The sequence below is a fragment of the Pelmatolapia mariae genome, linkage group LG22 (assembly GCF_036321145.2).
Source record: "Pelmatolapia mariae isolate MD_Pm_ZW linkage group LG22, Pm_UMD_F_2, whole genome shotgun sequence".
NCBI lineage: Eukaryota > Metazoa > Chordata > Actinopteri > Cichliformes > Cichlidae > Pelmatolapia > Pelmatolapia mariae.
The window spans coordinates 3293057-3311320 of record NC_086245.2 but is presented as its reverse complement, the minus strand read 5'-3'; the positions used below and the strand labels follow the sequence as shown (position 1 = coordinate 3311320).

Here is an 18264-nt window from a genome sequence, read left to right as displayed (position 1 = left end):
AATGTGTAATGCTAACATTTCCACGTTTTGCTTCAGACATGTGAAGCTGTTCAATGGTGGGAACTGCAACCACGCGTTAATGTGTTACTGTAGCAATTTTATAAAGAAAGAAGATGTTAAGTGTGATTGTTTTAAAGGGGACTATTATGCTCCTCTTTATTTTCTCTCATATGTACTATTACAATAGGCAGCATTTCAAAGAATAAGATAAATACATGCGAGTCAAAGGCTCAGCCTTCAGACCATACAGCTGTTTTCTATGTTCGAATCTGTAGAACGTCAGTGAGAGTGGTTGCCCCTTATACATTCACACCAGGCATACAGCTCTGACAGTGAGCACAGAAGGCCAACAGCCAAATTTCCAGGCCAATCAGAAGTAATGTGGTTTAAAGGGAAGGTGGTATTTAAAGCCAGAAAGTTACATGGATGAACTGCGGGGCAGGACGAAGGCCAAGCAGAGATAAAAAGTATCATTTTGCAAACATACGCTAGTCCAAGAATATAAATATGGGACTGTTAGGCCAACTTTAAGGTTGTCATGAGTGGCTTAAAAACAATTATTGCAGTTTTATTGTGAAACGTTGGGGAGTCTGGCCTGTCGGTTCACCGGGTTCTCCTCCTAATGTTTTCTATAGACTTCGAAAAAAAATGTACTGTTTCCCATATACCTGACATTAATGCTAGATACATGAATTATTAAAATTTGGTTAGTTTAACCCAGCAAAACTACAAATAGAAACCCAAAGGCCCTCTGGCCGGGGTCTTAAGGAAACTTAAAAAAGGAGAAAACACAAGATGCTGCAGAAAGCAAACAGAAAATCCAACTGCTCACAAGGAGTGATTAACTCGAGAAATACCCACAGATAGATAAACTGACCAACAACTGAGTGAAAACTGGCTGAACACAAACAAAACAAAACATTTCCTTAAACAATCACACAAGCTGGGAAAGATAAGATAAGATAGAACTGTATTAATCCCTCGGGTGGGTTCCTCTGGGAATTCGGTTTCCAAATAGCACAGCACCGACAGAAGTTACAGAATGTGAGCAGAATACCATATATACACATATATAAATAAAGAGAATACAAAAGGGATAAATAGAATAAATAGGAATAAGAATACAAGGGAATTGCACATTTCAAGTATTGAAGTCTATTGCACCGTTGGTTATTAACAAAAAGTACTGCACAGTGAAAAGGCACTACAGCTTAGTTGTTGCCCCCTCCTTTGTCCTCCTGTTTCCCCTCCCTCTCCCCTCCAGAGAGGAGTTAAACAGTTTGATGGCGTGTGGGACAAAGGACTTTTTAAGTCTGTTGGTTCTTGTCTTTGGGAGAAGCAACCTGTCACTGAACAGACTCCTCTGGTTGTTTATGGCCGTGTGCAGAGGATGCCCACCATTGTCCATAATGTCCAGCAGTTTTTTTAGTGTCCTTTTCTCTGCCACTGTCACCAGAGTGTCCAGCTTCATGCCGACCACAGAGCCAGCCTTCCTGATCAAGAAGCACAGACAAAGAAAACCAGAGTAAGTGTCAGAGATGGAGAGAGTAGGGCCTGAACGCAGGACGTCCTGTGTAGAGTTCAGTGCATTTATTTACAGTGAATCAAATGACAAAGGTGCAAATAATCCTCTCCATGGGGTTTCTTCCTGTGCTCGTTCCCTGCTCCTGTGCTGTGGCTTCTCCTGTGTCTGTGGTGAGTAATCTTATCCTGATGTACAACAGTGCTCCGCTCCTTCTACTTGTTTCTGCAACCCTCTGGAAACAACAATAGGCTGCTGTTAGTACATGCAAAGACCTGAGAACCAAGATACGGTTGCAAACTAGCTGGGAACTGACTGGGTTTCTCACAACAATCCACTGCAGCTCAGCTACTCTGTTAAACAGTCCTCCAGACGAGGCTGATCAGCGATAGGTGCGTGTAATTATCCTTCCTCGGGTGAGGGGAATATTTTCCCCTCACGGTGGGAAACACTCTCCAGGCCTGGTGTCCCAGGGAAACCAGGACACCGCCAACAACAACAACAACAACAGCACATACATGTTAAACAGACACACAGGCAGGGCGACCAGTGAGGACTGCCAGCCCAAGAAATATAAACAAGTCCACAAACACATGAACCGTGGGTCCCCAGAGCCGGGCCCATGACAGTAAGTGTATAAGCTTTTAGAATGAAGCAGGAAAAACCACCAAATAATGACCCAAACATCATAAAAGTGATCGATATAACAAAGCTGAAGTTTCACACTAAATCTGTCAGAAATGTATTTGTAGTTTTAAAAATATAGATCATAAAAAGAAAAACACTCCATGTTACTGACTTTCTTTACTTCTTGTCTGACCTGCAGCTGATAATAACACAAACGCAAACAGCTGTTCTCGCTAACTGTCTTTTTTATGTGTTAAAGTTAAATGGTGTCATAATGCAATCACATAACTGTCATCTAGTAAGTAAGCTGCTGGCTCAGTGCAGACTGTGCATGTGTAAGCACTGTTTAGGAAGCATCTGCCTTTCTGGTTGCGTCACACTTCTTCCTGCCTCTCTGGTTATGCTGAGCTGACAACGGCGCTGTGAGGTACAAGAACAGGAAGTTCAGATTCTGTAAGGTCAACGCTTCTGTCCATAACGTTCATGAGTCAGAGTGTTCAGTTCAGGCTGAGGAACATAAAGATTTGGTTGCAAACCGTCATCTCGTCTCATGTTTGAAGTGTGAAGATTTGAATAGTGTTGAAATCCAAAAAAACCCTACAAAGTTTTCATATGCATTTGTTTATATTTGCATGTCTGCAAAGTCTTTTGAATATTTTCATCATGCACTCAAATACTGAGATAAACAAGGTAATTAAATACCCATCCAGCCATCCTCAGCCTACGGCAGCAGGCCCCTGGTGACCCTGAAGAATGAAATAAAATGCCTGTACACAACATTTTAAGTCTGGGTGTTTTTGAGCCTCATGCACCTCCACATCCACATTATCCATATTATATATTTTGTATTTATTTATATGTATATGTGTACATATGGTATATTTATGCTTATATCCTCACTCACATTCCCCTTTATTGTATCTGTAACATGCAACTTCTGTCGGTGCCGTGCTACTGGAAACTGAATTTCCCGGAGGAACCCACCCGAGGGATTAATAAAGTTTCATCTAATCTAATCTCACTGGTTTTGCTGCTGTGGTTTGTCCAGGTGCTTTGAAATTCAAGCTGTGGCCTGACCACCATCAGCCAGCCAAAGCATCAAAGCTTCCAGAGGCTCAGAAACAACCACGAATGAGGCGTAGTTTCATAAAATGTTTTCAAATGTTTTGGCTTTTGTCTTCTTGTCCATGAAAATCACCGTGTGTGTTTCTGGCATGCTGCCGTGGGCCGTGCCTCTGTATGAATGCGTGCCCATGCATATGTGACTGTTTATGTCTGTGTGTGGTCTTTGTAAGACGAGGATGTTTCCCCCTGAGGTGATGGATGTACAGATCAATTTCAAAGCCCAGAGAGCTCCCTTCCCCCAGTACGCCCCCCCCAACATAGTGTTCCCAGCAGAGTCCAGACTGTCAGTGAGAGCAGAGCCTTTTAAAAGCCTGTATGTGCTGTTAAACATGGCTAAGCTGTGACTTTCTGTGGTGATCATCCAGGCTTACAGAACAGATAAACATCTTCTGAAGCCTCTCGCCCGCCGTACAAAGGGCGCCATTAGAGAGCGTGCAGAGACGAGATAGCTTTGACTAATAGCGCTCTCTTCATAGTGTTGTGTCTTCATCCCGCTGTTTGTACAGCAAGAAATGTGAGACGTTCACATGCTGATTTGGCTGCGCTCGGTTGGGTACACTGCAGGTTTCAGGTATCTTTGAGCTTTCAGTCAGAAAGAGCGAGGCTGAGCTAAACGGCTTCTGATGCTTGTGGATCAGCCTTTTCTCTCCATTCATGGGACCTGACATGTATACCCTCTGTGATACAAAGTCCCTTAAATGTTTACGTGTGTTTATAAGTGTTGGCCATTAATCATTTATTTGTTGATTTAGTTATTATGTTATGCCATGAATTTCAAGTAGATTCACATACACTGAAATGCAAAAGACTTTCATTGCTTCAGTAAAAAAACCCCAAAAACAAAACAAAAGAAAAACCAGGAGAGTAAGCTGATGTGTTTGATGTCCTTGAACAAGTCAATAAATGTCGACCTGCAGCACATGACCTCTGACCTCTCCACTGAAATTTGAGCATGTGTGTCTAAAGTAAAGGAAACTTATGAAATGTCTCCAACTCTTTAACGAAGCCCTCTGAGGTGCATCTGTGTCACCTCTGAGGTGTCTCATGAACACAAATCCAAACGTTTCTCGTCTTTATCCGAGGAGGAGGTTTACGGTGCTGAATGGCTGTGGGTGGTTCTGTACACACGGCTTCTGGATAGCCTTTAGTGGCCTGCTCTTGTGTGGTAGCAGGCGGGAATATCAGTGCACACGTTCTGCTAATTTACAACCATATTTTTTCTTCTGATCTCTAAGTAAAACACTGAGAATCTCTCCAGCACCTCCAGTGGAACGCCACCCTCCTCGTTCTCTAGGGGCGATCCAAGACACCCTATGGACAGAGCTCATTTCCACATCTGGTGTGGTGGTGCCACATCCTGGATGAAACTCTACCTTCTTCTGCGAACAAAGAGGAACCCAGCCTGAGGGATGATTGTGCACTGGTGAATTATTCCTGAGGTATGTGAATTTCATAGAAACAGTAAAACAAAACCCCAAAAAACTCAAAGCAGAGGCAAACAGGTTTACTTTAAAGCCCTCACTGCCCACGTCTTTACATAGATGACTGTGGAAAGCCCATCCTTATGCACTGCAGTACTTTCCTGTTGAAAGTCATGGGCATTGGCTCACTGGTCCCTCTGTTTTGGAACATTTGCAAACAGAACATAAAGTGTATTCATGCAGAGAGTATCCTCACTGTAGTCACTGAGTGACGTGCCAGACCTTGGTCTGTTCTGTTTTACTGCTTTAGCCAAAATTCATTTTAAGATTGGTGTAATAACGGCCCCAATGTTTAGCTCAACCTACTGTTTGTGTTATAAGGAAATATGAACTTTTTAAGTTTGACAGAGCTTAGAGTTTTCAAAAACCCCGTCCTGTGGATTTTCCACAGTTTACTGGTATTTTCAGATGATTTTCAGTGTTACACTGCCACGAATAAAGACTGAAAATGGGGTGAAACTGGAACGGCTTTCTGTTTTTCTGAAACATCAGCTCACAGTCACTGTGCATTGCTCAGATTTCACCACCAGTCATTAGGCAATGCTAAGCATTTGATAAGACAGCATACAGTTCGTTGCAGTCGGTTTGGGACTTTGACTCAGACAGTGCAACATTTCTCAGGAAAATTCAAAACTGCTTTGTTATGCAATATGTGTCCACGCACACTTTTCTTATTGTTTTGAAAAAATCACAGCAGCTACTACAGAGACCTTTAAATCTCAGCTGTCAGTGCTTATTATAACAAAGTTTGATCAACCTCACATAAATCAGGGTCAATTATTCTGTCCAGCAGAGTAATGAAACCACCATATTCCTTTAAGACAGTAAACGGTTGAGGATCAAAGATTATACAATTTTCTTTTCCCCGTGAGTGCCCCCCCCCCCCTCCTCCCCCTCCCTTCCTCTCTCTGTGATCGGTTCAATGCTGCTGACTGTGTCGGACTCCGGAGCGTCACCCCGACCTGACGCTCTCTTGTACCACAGCGCAGCTGTTACCATTACTTCATCTCTTATTGGATCAAGACCGAGAGAGGCAGAGAGAGAGAGAGAGAGAGAGAGAGAGAGAGAGAGAGAGAGAGAGAGAGAGGGGGGGGAGAGAGAGAGAACAAAGGCAAACAAGTGAAGAGAGAGAGAGAGAGAGAGAGAGAGAGAGAGAGAGAGAGAGAGAGAGAGAGCGAGCAAAGGCAAACAAGTGGAGAGAGAGAGAGAGTTGGAAGCCTGCGCTGTGCTTCATCGATCTGCAGAGGTGCACCGAGGACCTTCTGTCGGACATTGGTCACATCTTTCAGTTTTTTAAGTGAATGCCAGAAGTAGAGTCACTCTTTGGAAAATGCTTCTGGAAAATTTGGTACGGTAAGACTGTGACAGTTTTGTTGGTTTGATTTCAGCGTTGTGTAGTTTTAGCTTCATTTAAAGTGTTTCCCAGCTCCGCCCCGCCTGCCCTCTAAACACAGATTGCACGGCTGCAGAACTGATGTATCGACCTGAGAGCGAGACAATCGCTCCGCGCCTGATATCAGCGCAAAAGCGCAAACCTGGAAGCTTTACCTTAAGAAAGAAGGGATTACATAACTCTGAGAAGTATCAATTATGCAGCAGCGATGACTGCTGCTGTTATTTTTGGTCTGACTCACGCCGGGACAGATGATGATGATGGTGATGATGATGATGGATAGCCTGGAACAGCTCATTGTCAACAATGCCGCAGATTTGTTTACCTGTGGGAGGTAAAGGTAAGCAAAAAGCTTTAGGTTAACGGTTCCACCATGGATCACTCCCGTCTCCGTCCTTCAGGACGTGGGTTTGATCACCATCATCACTATTATTATCATTAATTTTAGAATGAATTGAAATTAGCAACCGAGCATTGAATGTCTCGATAAGTGTTTTGCAATACTTGTATAGTGTGATAGGTATTGCAATATATTAAACATGAATTATACCTGAATTAGTCATCAGTCATTGGATCGTCATAGTTTAAAGAACATACCAGTCCACACTGAGTTGACGTCAAAATACCCGGATAACATACTGATTTTGGCAACCTTGAGTACTCTGAGGGCCAGAGATGATCCACAAGTCATGACGCTGTGTTGACATAGGTTATGACAGCTGTAGTGTGGCGGAGAAGTCACAATACATCTAACATCTGGCCAATACATGCTGAGTTGACAGAAACTATCCAGTTACCAGACACATCTGGACCCAATTGGGCTACTTTGGGACTTTATAACTCAGTTATGGCACTGACAAGTGTTGTGTGTGCCTGATATGGCACAGAAATGTTACCACCGCTGACATATGACACGTATGAGGTTGACCTTTTGCAGAGTTGGGGTGACCAGAGTCACCCTGCGTCCAAACTGTCTGTCAAGGCCAAATGTGATCTGTGAGAGAACCGCTGATGTGAGTCACATTTTAGATCAAACATTTGTTTCTAAACTCGGTGTTCAGGTCATGGTCTAACCTATGGTTTAACTTATGTTACTTCATGTAAGATTTCAACTAATTTGAGTGTTTTTATTGTCGAAAATATTGAATAGTAATAAATATCATAATGGAAATATTCAGAGAATCAAGAAATGCTTAAACCCAGTGAACATCATGTAGTAGCAGAGGGAAACTCTGAATATGTAAATCGGTGTGAATCTTTTTTATTATTATTTAAGTGGAGACCATCAGGCTTGTGAGGAGAGTCAACATCTGCAACTGTATGTGGGTGTAAAAGTGCACTTGGTGCACATGGCACGGTAGCTTGCACAACTATTTCGGCTTCATCATTAACAGATCTTCGAGTAACAAAGTTGCCATCTAGCTGATTCTTCAGGGAACGTCTTACTTATTTAAGCAAGAAAATGTCCAACTGCATGATTGTGTAATTAAACCTATTAAAAGCGTTGGAGCTACATAAAACAAAGCTCCAGTTACCATTCTGTGCTGCTTAGCTTTCACCTTAAATCTGGGTTTTAAATTGTACTTTGGAAAACATCCATACTAAAGTGTTGCTGAGCAGGATACTAAAGCTGTACCAGCTCTAGAGATGCTCCAAGCCTGACCTCTGACCTTTATGAGTGGAAATGTGTTAAAAAGTAATGCTCTCTGGTTTTCTGCAGGTAGTGGTCGTGTTCTGTCTGTGGGGCATTGATGTCAGCAGAGCTTATGTGTTTCAAGCAAGCCGGCCTTCAGAGGGAGGAGACAACCCGCCATCTCATACTAAAAGTGAGAACACACTTGATATCTTAGCAACGCTTATTCTGGGCTGTTGAGTTCAAAAAGAAAAGTCTTATAACTGAGCTGAAGACTGATGTGATCAAATATGGTGGAAACCTTTATTTCTGCATTTTGACCAAAATGACATTGATGTTTAAAATGTGTAGTGCCAAGTTACATCAAAGCATCAAAGCTGGAAAAAACAGTAAAGTGCACAACAAATCAACTGTTATAAAAGGCACGAGCAACACAGACACATCCCAGAGGTTCACTTCACTGCCTCGACGTAGCTGAGGTGAAGCCTAGCACCGAGCTAGTAGCTACAGGCATACTGTGTTGGTGTTTTGTTTTCTTACTGAATTATCTCACTCTAATCATAGCAGGATATATGTGAATATATATCTGTATGTACATATTTCCTCCTTAATGGTTGGGCCAATGTGAACAAAACTTTCCATAAACATCGTTAGCCAAGGACACAACGATTGATTGATAATAAAAAAGATTTATTATCAATCACAGTTATTTAAATTTAATGCTAGGTGAACATTGTGCAGCGCTACAGCTTCAAACAGGAACGAGTGTGTTGCATCTATTTAACTTTAACTTCACATCATCAGGAGTGTTTTAATCATGAGTTTTGACATCGAAAATCTAGATGACAAAAAATGATATAGGAAATTAATTGAATTTACCTTGAATGACTGTTATGGAGGCAAACCGAACTAGAACTTGTGTACTATGACTTCTCGATCTTGCTTAAAGACATAAAAACACATTTTATATCAGAGCTGTACACCATTCTACTTGGTAAACGTTGTATGTGGGTATGTTTGCAGCATGTGTGTCTCACCGTGCCCTTCCCCTCCCTGTAGTCATTTCAGAGTGGGTCAGCTCAGCGGGCTCCTGTAAGGGGAGGTGCTTTGAGCTGGAGGTGGCCAGCCCTCCAGGATGCAGATGTGACAATCTCTGCAAAACCTACTACAGCTGCTGCTCTGACTTTGATGAGCACTGCCTGAAAACAGGTCAGTCTTCTACACACTTGCTCACGTCTCTCTTCTTTTCTTCACTTCCTGTTTTCTTACCCAGTCTGTGGCTCTTGGTCCAGAACTAACTGCATCGAGCTGACAATGTAAACCCTTAAAAGCAGTTTAGAGATGTGTAACAGCCCGCCCAATGAATAGCTACAGAGCTGTCTGAAAAAAACCTAATATTAAAAGTATAGATATTTACATATGCTTCATATAGTGTCTAACATCTGATGAACTGCCTAGGAAGCTCGGGATGAGTACTTTCTCTTGTAACACAGGGAATTTAACGAAAGCCGAAATGTTCATTTTCATCTGATGCTAATTTAAATCTTGGTTGCATAAATCACATATAACTGTATGTTCATCTTGAAAACATGAAGTAAACAACTGTGGAACATTAAAAAAAAATCTTCAAATGAATTCAGCAACCATGAGCTTCTTGTGGGTCTTCTTTTTAAAATGTATAATAAAAAGTCAGCGTTGCTTGGGTATGGATAATCTGTAACACATTTTAGGACCCTCTGTTATGCAACAGAGATCTGAGATCTGAAAACGTTGGTTGGGAGAAGACAGTTAAACAGTCGAACAGGGTTAATTGGGGACTCGGAGGCAGCTGAACTCAGTAGAATTTAGCTAAAGTTGAACAAGCTGTCGAGGCTGCTGGAGGCAAGGCGAACGTGCAGCCTGAGCTTGTCTAACATGTGACTTGGAAGATGGTCATGGACCCACAGAGACACTGAATTACTTTCAAGGCTCAGTAACACAATGGTTTAATCAATAAGCTCTGTGGCGTTTGTACCACATGGGTAACAATCAGTGAATGGCGTGAACATGCTGTCCAGGAGTTTGATTGCTGGATGGGTTTCAGGTGGATGGGTTTCTACAGAAGGAGGAGACTCTGAGGACTTTGTCTTGTACCAGTTACACTGTCCAATTCCTCTGTGCAGTGTGGCCCATCAGTCCTTTTCCCCACACGTTTTAAGATTCACTCCCTTAAGAGGAAGGGCCTCCTCTGGTTTGATTGTGTAGTGATTTTGCTTAATAATCAAAAGAGTTCATTCTCAGAAGGAGAGAAAAATCCTTTGAGATGCCAAATCAAACACAGAGCACTATGTGCTGTGAATAAGGGAACAGCTGAAAGTAATTTTTTAATGGAAGTGGGTTCACACCTACTAACCAGGCTGTGCGAAGGTTCAGCATCGGTTTAGTGTCTCAGGAAACTTTACAAATATCAGAGGTTTGTGAAAACTCTGGTATCGGGGCGACTGTTCAGGGGGTTGGGAAGCTCATCTGTAACCGGATGGTTGCCGGTTCGATCCCCCAGCTCTCTCTGTCCTGGTCCTTGTGTCCTTGGGCAAGACACTTTACCCTACCGCCTACTGGTGTTGGCCAGAGGGGCCGATGGCGCGATATGGCAGCCTCGCTTCTGTCAGTCTGCCCCAGGGCAGCTGTGGCTACAACTGTAGCTGCCTCCACCAGTGTGTGAATGTGAGAGTGAATGAATAGTGGCATTGTAAAGCGCTTTGGGTGCCTAGAAAAGCGCTATATAAATGCAATCCATTATAATTATTATTATTAAAACTTTGTAAGACTACAACTTTGTACATGACAACACATAACACACTTCAGAAGTTTTGTAAACGCCTGAATGAAAGTGAAAAAACGCATGTGGAGTCTACACCTAATTTAAGAGAGTCTTAAATGGAGCCAGTAACAGTAACGTTATGATGTAATCAGATTGAATTTGTCATGATGCTGATGTGTTGTGCTTCCTGCTTTCATCTGAATTAATAGGGTAGGAAGCAGCTTGGTGCTGCTAATCAAATGCTTGTATGTATATCTTATCACAATGTCACCATCTTCCCAGCAGTGGATGTCAGACCTCTGCTCAGGCTCACTGCAAACCCCCCAAAACAAAACAAAAGCTAGAGCTCAGAGGCCTCAAATGATTCATTTCATTCACATGTTAAATGTTAAAGTTCATGATATTACGGGGTGACAGGATAGGACTCTAATCTTTAAGAAAGAGCACGGCAGCACAGATTAGGTTTGCAAAGTTCTATCTGAATATACAGAAGAAGAAAAAAACAACTTGTGGAACAATGTCCTTTGGAGAGACAAACCCAGAGTGGACATGTTTGGCCATAATTCACAATGACCCAGTCAAAGTCATGTAGATTAAACTGCTGTTGCAGATCATTAAGAGATCTGTGCACAAACAAATAACCATCAACCTCAATCTACTGGAGCAGTGTTGCAGAGACCAGTGGACCAGTGGACTAGACCTACTTAGGTTATTGCTGCTAAAGTTGCTTCTACAAGCTGTTGAATCATTGCATGTACTTAGATTTTCAAAGAACTGCAGAGAATCCTGTGAAAATCTTATTTTTCACACACGGAAATAATCAATGAACTGACTTCCTGTTTGTGCTTCAGAGGGAGGCTTTGAATGCAAACCGGATCGGTGTGGGGAGGAGAGGAACGAAGACCATGCCTGCCACTGCTCAGAGGACTGTCTGGAAAAAGGAGACTGCTGCTCAAATTACAAGTCCATTTGCAAAGGTATCATTTTATCATTTTTAATGAAGTGGCATGGAGATTAAATTTGCTTTCAAGCATGTGATGTACTGTGGTTTCCTCACAAGGTGAGACTCCATGGCTGCAAGAAGAATGTGAGGACATCAAGAGTCCTGAATGCCCTGCAGGGTAAGATTGATGACCGACCATCCATCCATCCGCTTATCCTTTTTCAGGGTCGTGGGGGTGCTGGAGCCTATCCCAGCTGTCTTAGGGTGAGAGGCGGAGTACACCCTGGACAGGTCGCCCGTCTAACACACAGAGACAGACAACCATTTGCACTCACATTAACTCCCGCATTCACACCTATGGGCAATTTAGAGTTGCCAGTTAACCTATCCCCACTAAGTGCATGTCTTTGGATTGTGGGAGGAAGCCGGAGTACCCGGGGAGAACCCACGCAAACATGGGGAGAAGATGCAAACTCCATGGAGTCTGATGACTAACCACATCTCTAAAAAAAGCATAATGGCTCCACACCTTCTATAGAAACCTGAAACTCCATTTTGGAGGATAACTGCAGTTTGGTGATGTTACCAGGTCAATCAACTTTGTCTTTCTTGTGCTTCTCAGCTTCATCCGTCCTCCTCTCATCATGCTCTCGCTTGATGGGTTCAGAGCCTCCTACCTGAAGAAGGACCAATCTGTCATCCCAAACCTTCATAAACTTAGTATGTCTTCTTTTTAACTTTATCTGTATTTAAGTGATTTTTATAGAGCCAACAATTTCTGTATGTCCTTTATATACTTTTTGATAAGTCAAAATATAGCCTGGTTGCTTGTATCATCCTGTAAAATACAGCTTTCACAACTCTTTACTCTTTAAAATACCAAATTTAACAAAAGGTTACCTTTTGTTTTCCCTCAGGAGGATGTGGTACGTCTACACCGTACATGCGACCAGTCTACCCATCAAAAACATTTCCAAATTTGTACACCCTAGCCACGGTAAGTGAGCCAGCATATTTAATGGATGGTTCATGTCAGAAGTTACAGTAAAGCTAGTCTGTTAATGAGTACTCTGTCTGAAAGCTGAGCAAACACAAATGTTTGCCAGTATGTTCAAAATGCCCTTACACTGTGCTCGTGTTGCTACTCAAGTGTAGGACTCATTTTTAAAACAGTAAATGTGCCATCTGTCTGCAGGGTCTGTACCCAGAGTCCCACGGGATTGTGGGGAATACCATGTATGACCCAGACTTTAATGCCACGTTCACCCTGCGTTCCAGAGAGAAACTGAACCACCGCTGGTGGGGCGGACAGCCTGTGAGTACAGTCTAGAGTCCAGTGTAGGAGCTGACCAAAAAGCAGGCGTAACTCTTAAAGCATAAAATGCAAATTAAAAAAAGTGTGCTTCTTTAAATATTGGTATTTGTACGTGTGCTGGAACATACATTTGTAAGTACGCAGAGTGACACAAAATCCTGAGAATAGTTAACACATTTGTGACCATTTTGTCAACGTTTTCTCTCCATAGATTTGAAGAGCTTACGTAATGTGTTTTAGAGGACCGTTGGATTTCTGGATTTCATCTCCTTTTGTTTCTGTTTTTCAGATCTGGATCACCGCTGAGAAACAAGGAGTGAAACCAGGCACGTTCTTCTGGCCTTGGTACTTAAGTTAGTACTGGAATGTTTTTCAGTAGCTTTAGACATCAGACTTTACTGAGGAGTCACTTCCACTTTTCCTGAACTACTTATACATTCTTGATATATTTTGTGTTGATTTTCTTTAAATGTTCGATGCCCTCAGTCTCTCGATGCCCCCTGGATCTCTCTTAATAAAATGCCCCCTCAGGGATAAGTGGGGCTGGAGCCTATGACTCGTTTCATAGGGCAAACAGCTGGGTACACCCTGGATGCCAGTCTGTGGCTGGGGAAGTGGCTTAGGTGTGGATGTTGCAGAGGATATTGCCAATTTAGGGAAACAGTACAGAAAGGAGACATGATGTGGATGCTGGTGAAGCTGTTGTTCATTGTGGTGAAATCTTTCTACTTGCCAAATAACGCAATAATGCACTAAAATAAATAAAACTCAGTCTTTCAGGAGAAATAATGAGGGAAGCTCAGGGAAAAGACAACAAAAATACACTTTAGTAGCTGAAAAACTCTTGAAAATCGAGTCTGAAGCAGTGAGGAGAAGAGGAATGATAATGGGATACTGGGTAGAGGCAAAGATTTTAATTTTAAAAAGCAAGTATTAAAAAGTGTGACATCATCGAGTAACAGTGCTTCTCCGATGCTTCATGTAATTAACTACAAACTGTTATTAAGTCTGAGCAACACAGAAGTAAAAGAGGAGCTTTTGATTTTGATTTGACCCGATGACTGAGCCCGGCTCGACTGACAGGCACGAAGCAGACAGGTTCATGTCAGCGAGTATTTGCATGTCCATGACTCAATGATCACGAGGGCTACACATGAAGATGTGCACTAGTCACATCCTGAGACAGACAGACAATGGGACAATACTCCTACACAGTCAGTCACAACAGAGGCCATTGAAGAGTCCGAGGAGTCAGAACAGAACAGCGTGTTCAAGGATTTACATTCAAACCATCAGCCTCAGTTATTTGGTGACAGAATAAAAATTGATCGTCACGCAGGTTTTGTCATTAACATTTTAATCATCAGCTGATTTTTGTTTTCAGGGTGATTCCTCTTGAAAGGAGGATTTTGACCATCTTGCACTGGCTGCACTTGCCTGATGATGTAAGGTGTGTCCATATCTTTTTTACTTACTAAACAACCCGAGCTACCGAGCAAAAACTGCAGCACTCGTGTAAAGTTTCTCTCATGTCAAAGTTTGTGTGTTGATTGTTGATGATTATCTGGTCGATGGCCCGTGCAAGCAGGATCAGAATCAGGATCAGAGGATTGTCAAAATGTGTGAAATTACAACTGGAAATAATATTAAAACAAGGATACATGTAGCTGTTTATGGTTCAGTGGGGAACAACTATGAGAGGGTTGAATTACACAGACATGCAGTAAATGTGACTGAAGTTGAATTACTCCACAGCACTGTGTATCATCATAAATAACAATATACATATAAAATCTTGTCTCTTAAACTGTGACAATAAATTAGCATGTAGCTTTCACACACAATAATGTGTAAAATTACTCAAGAATGATAGTGACAGTGATACTGTAGGTGTGTCTGTTTAAGAGACTGCAGATTTAAGTGTATGTAGAGCTAGTCTGGGGTCAGTGATCGGATCAGAAGCTGATAAGTGTCAAGTGGCTTTTATTGTCATTTCAACCATACACAGTGTTACAGTACAGAGTGAAATGAGACAACGTTCCTCAGAGACCCTGGTGCTACATATGACATATAACAGATGAACACAGGACTACGTAAAGAGTAATGTGCAAAAATTGCAATAAAACAAGACAAGACAGTGAAACACCAGACAGAACAGGACGATACAGAAACAGGACAGTGCAGTGGAAATGTGCAAAATACTGTTGTATCGTGCAAAAAGTAGCTTGGTGTCTGAAGGTGTGCGCGCGCACGTGTGTGCGATGCTGCAGATAAGTGCTGGGTGGTGACGTGCATGAAGTGTTTTTACAGCTCGGTGTGTCAGCAGCTGAAGCAGGTGTTTGTGTTTCTTCTCTGGTTGTGAGTTCAGGTGAGATGCTTGAACTCACACTGAAACAACAAAGTTTTTTTCTACCTTGTTTAGTCATCACTGTTCCATGAAAAGTCTCTCACAGCACAACGTTTCCTTTGTCATGTCTTTTTAGGCCGTATGTTTATGCTATCCACTCAGAGCAGCCCGATGCCTACGGACATCGAATGGGTCCGCTCAGCAGTGAGGTGAGCTAGGCCTGAAGATGGTCTCTTCACTGGAGGTGCGATTAATAATATGCAGTAATCAATCATTTTGGTTTAAATTTAAATATTGTCCACAGCTGGACAACCCTCTGAGGGAAATTGACAACATCATTGGTCAGCTAATGAATGGACTGAAGCAGATGAACCTGCACCGCTGTATCAATCTCATCATTGTAGGAGATCACGGTATGAGCTCCACAGAAACCTGTTGAATTCAGAGGATTTTGTCTAATTAACTCTTTTATTACAGTTCTTGTAAATACAGCACTAGTTTGCAACTGCAAACCTCAATGATTGGACAGTCCTCTATGTGTCGTACTTGGAGGGAAGAACTCCTTTACAGAGTAAGAGACCTTCTTTAGAACCTTTACTCCTTCACTGGGAGGAAGGAAAAGTGCTCAGGAAGCCCCCCAGCAGCCTGATCCTGTAGCCTCATTACTAAATAATGTTTCAGGGTCACCTGATCCAGGTATCTGAATTGGTTCCAGTGGAGAGAGCCCTGATAGCTGGAGGTTCTTCTACTTCTACTTTTAGAAACTCCAGGAACAACAAGTAAGGTTGCAGCCTGAGATGGAAGTACTTTATTGGAATAATACAATTTTACGAGACCGTTAAAATCTTATGGTGCTTTATCGTCCCAGAGAGACTTTTAAATTCAGTCTTGAATATTACAGGGAGCCAGTGTTTTTGGAGAAATATGATCTCTCTTTATTTCTCTTGCTGCAACAACTTTGGATCAACTTTGAAGGGTTTCACTGAACTTTTTCGGACAGCCTGGAAATGAGCAATCGCAATAGTCCAATCCAGAAACAACACATGCATGGACTAGTTTTTCAGCATGACTCTGAGATGGGATGTTGCCAATTTTCGCAATGGAAGGAAGAAGTTATGCATAGACTTTTTATATGAGGGCTACAGAAGAAAGGATTGGTCAAAAATGACTCAACATTTCTTCACATTAGTTTAATTCAATTCACTTTCATTTCTATAGCACCAAATCACAAGAGCAAATCTGCCGTGACCAGTTGAGGGTGAGGGGAGAAAAACAGGATTAAAGAAATGCTAGATCTGACCTCTTCTAGTTCTGGAGGTCACAGAAATGCCATCAAGAGTTGCATCAGGTTTGATAATCTCTATTAAAACTGTTGAAAGTCACATGGTTCTTTTAAAAGACACACAGGTTCCTTCACTTGGGGTGTACTATCAGTGTCAGCACCACAAGCATGAAACGTTTGGTCACATAACTTGTGTACGTCTGAGGTGTGTCGAGAAGTTACAGATGTCATTGCTATGTCTCAGGGATGGAGGAGGCCCACTGCGACAGGACAGAGTTTCTCAGCAGCTACCCACTCAACATAGACGAGATCACGCTGATCCCTGGCTCGCTGGGCAGAATACGACCCCGTGAGCCAAAATCGACCACGTGTAAGTCCGCACATTTAAATAGCACACTGTGACACATGCTTTTTTAGATGCAAAACCTGCTTTATATTTCTCAAATTTTCATTTCCAGATGACCCAAAAGTTGTGGTTGCAAACCTCACTGTAAGTAACAAATGTATAAGATCACGGTACAGCCTAAAACAAACTGAGGCACCCGGCGGTTTGCTGTGTTTGCAGGGGTCAGGTCGTTCACCTTTGTATTTAATGTTTCAGTGCAAAATGCCAGCTCAGCACTTCAAGCCATACCTGAAACGGGATTTACCCAAGAGGCTTCACTATGCCAACAACAGACGGATTGAGGATGTCCATCTGCTGATGGAGAGGAAGTGGCACGTTGCCAGGTAGCCTGTGATTCTAATCTGTCATAAACGGTGTTTTAACTACCAATAAATCGAGATCTTATCAAGTCTGAGGAAAAAATAAGACAATTACAAAGGAAACTAGCAGTCTCAGTGACCTCTACTCTCATTTTATGTTTTAATTTATGTTAAATTTGAGGACTTTAAGTCATTCAGTTCACTGATATTTAGGGTTGAATTATTCAGTGTTCTTCAAGAAAGTGAGTTGAAGAAAGGATTTTTGAATTTTCTCACACTGAGCTACAAAAATCACAAAATGACTCAGTGCCTGCATACTCCATGTTTGTTGTTTTCAGGAAAATGCCAGAAAAACCGAGGACTCGGTGTGGTTTCTTTGGTGATCACGGCTTTGACAACAAGATAACCAGCATGAGGGTACTCGTGTGTTACATCTGCTGTTTGCTCCTTCTGTATTTATATGTTAAAGGCATCGTGCGTCAAGCTTGGATACTTTGTTTGAATACTTGGCGTTATGAGTACTGCCATCTTGGGCTTCCTGAGCCAAAGGTTACCATGTAACATTTTTTTAAATCACACAGCAAGCCATAGTATTTTAATATGTTAAAAAAAACACCAGCAGCTCTACAAGCACGAGGGCTAGCTCAGTGGCTGAACCAGGTGAGTTAAACATGTAGCAGTTATAGGTAAACAGAATTTAAATAGTTGAAGACCGATGTGTTCTCAGTACAGATGTGATTGTTAAAGAACGTAAAAAAGACTTTGTACCATTTTAAAACCATCTGTTATAAAGCGGGCAGTTTATCACAGAAGGCCATGATGATTGACTGACCCTTGATGATGACATCAAGTGGTGGCTGAAGGAACTGCAGCTTTTGGAATCATTAGGCTTCATTTTTCAGCCCCAGAGGTTACTTCTTGTTCCACGCAGAGTATTGTTTCGAGAAAAGTAGAATTTGAGAGAAGGACAAGAAACATGGCTGACTATTACCTTATAATTCATGATGAGGAATACATCTCTCGGATCTGATGTCCACACGATAGTTTTTCATAAAGTTTGTTTGAAAACTCCACGAGTTGATTTCACTGTT

The 18264-nt window shown here is 42.1% G+C and overlaps 1 protein-coding gene across 1 annotated transcript in view; it reads left to right on the top strand.

Moving 5' to 3' along the window:
• The first annotated feature begins 5956 nt into the window (after nt 1-5956).
• The window catches only part of enpp2l (ectonucleotide pyrophosphatase/phosphodiesterase 2-like), a 45341-nt gene continuing 33033 nt past the window's right edge, over nt 5957-18264 (top strand). Inside the window, exons 1-16 of the mRNA XM_063465587.1 lie at nt 5957-6103; nt 7869-7974; nt 8841-8990; nt 11433-11558; nt 11642-11702; nt 12147-12244; nt 12442-12521; nt 12720-12839; nt 13129-13184; nt 14224-14289; nt 15323-15395; nt 15491-15599; nt 16713-16838; nt 16927-16958; nt 17070-17197; nt 17512-17590. Coding sequence (XP_063321657.1) covers nt 6086-6103; nt 7869-7974; nt 8841-8990; nt 11433-11558; nt 11642-11702; nt 12147-12244; nt 12442-12521; nt 12720-12839; nt 13129-13184; nt 14224-14289; nt 15323-15395; nt 15491-15599; nt 16713-16838; nt 16927-16958; nt 17070-17197; nt 17512-17590 — 1428 coding nt within the window. The 5' untranslated portion in view covers nt 5957-6085. The remainder of the gene's footprint in view (nt 6104-7868; nt 7975-8840; nt 8991-11432; nt 11559-11641; nt 11703-12146; nt 12245-12441; nt 12522-12719; nt 12840-13128; nt 13185-14223; nt 14290-15322; nt 15396-15490; nt 15600-16712; nt 16839-16926; nt 16959-17069; nt 17198-17511; nt 17591-18264) is intronic.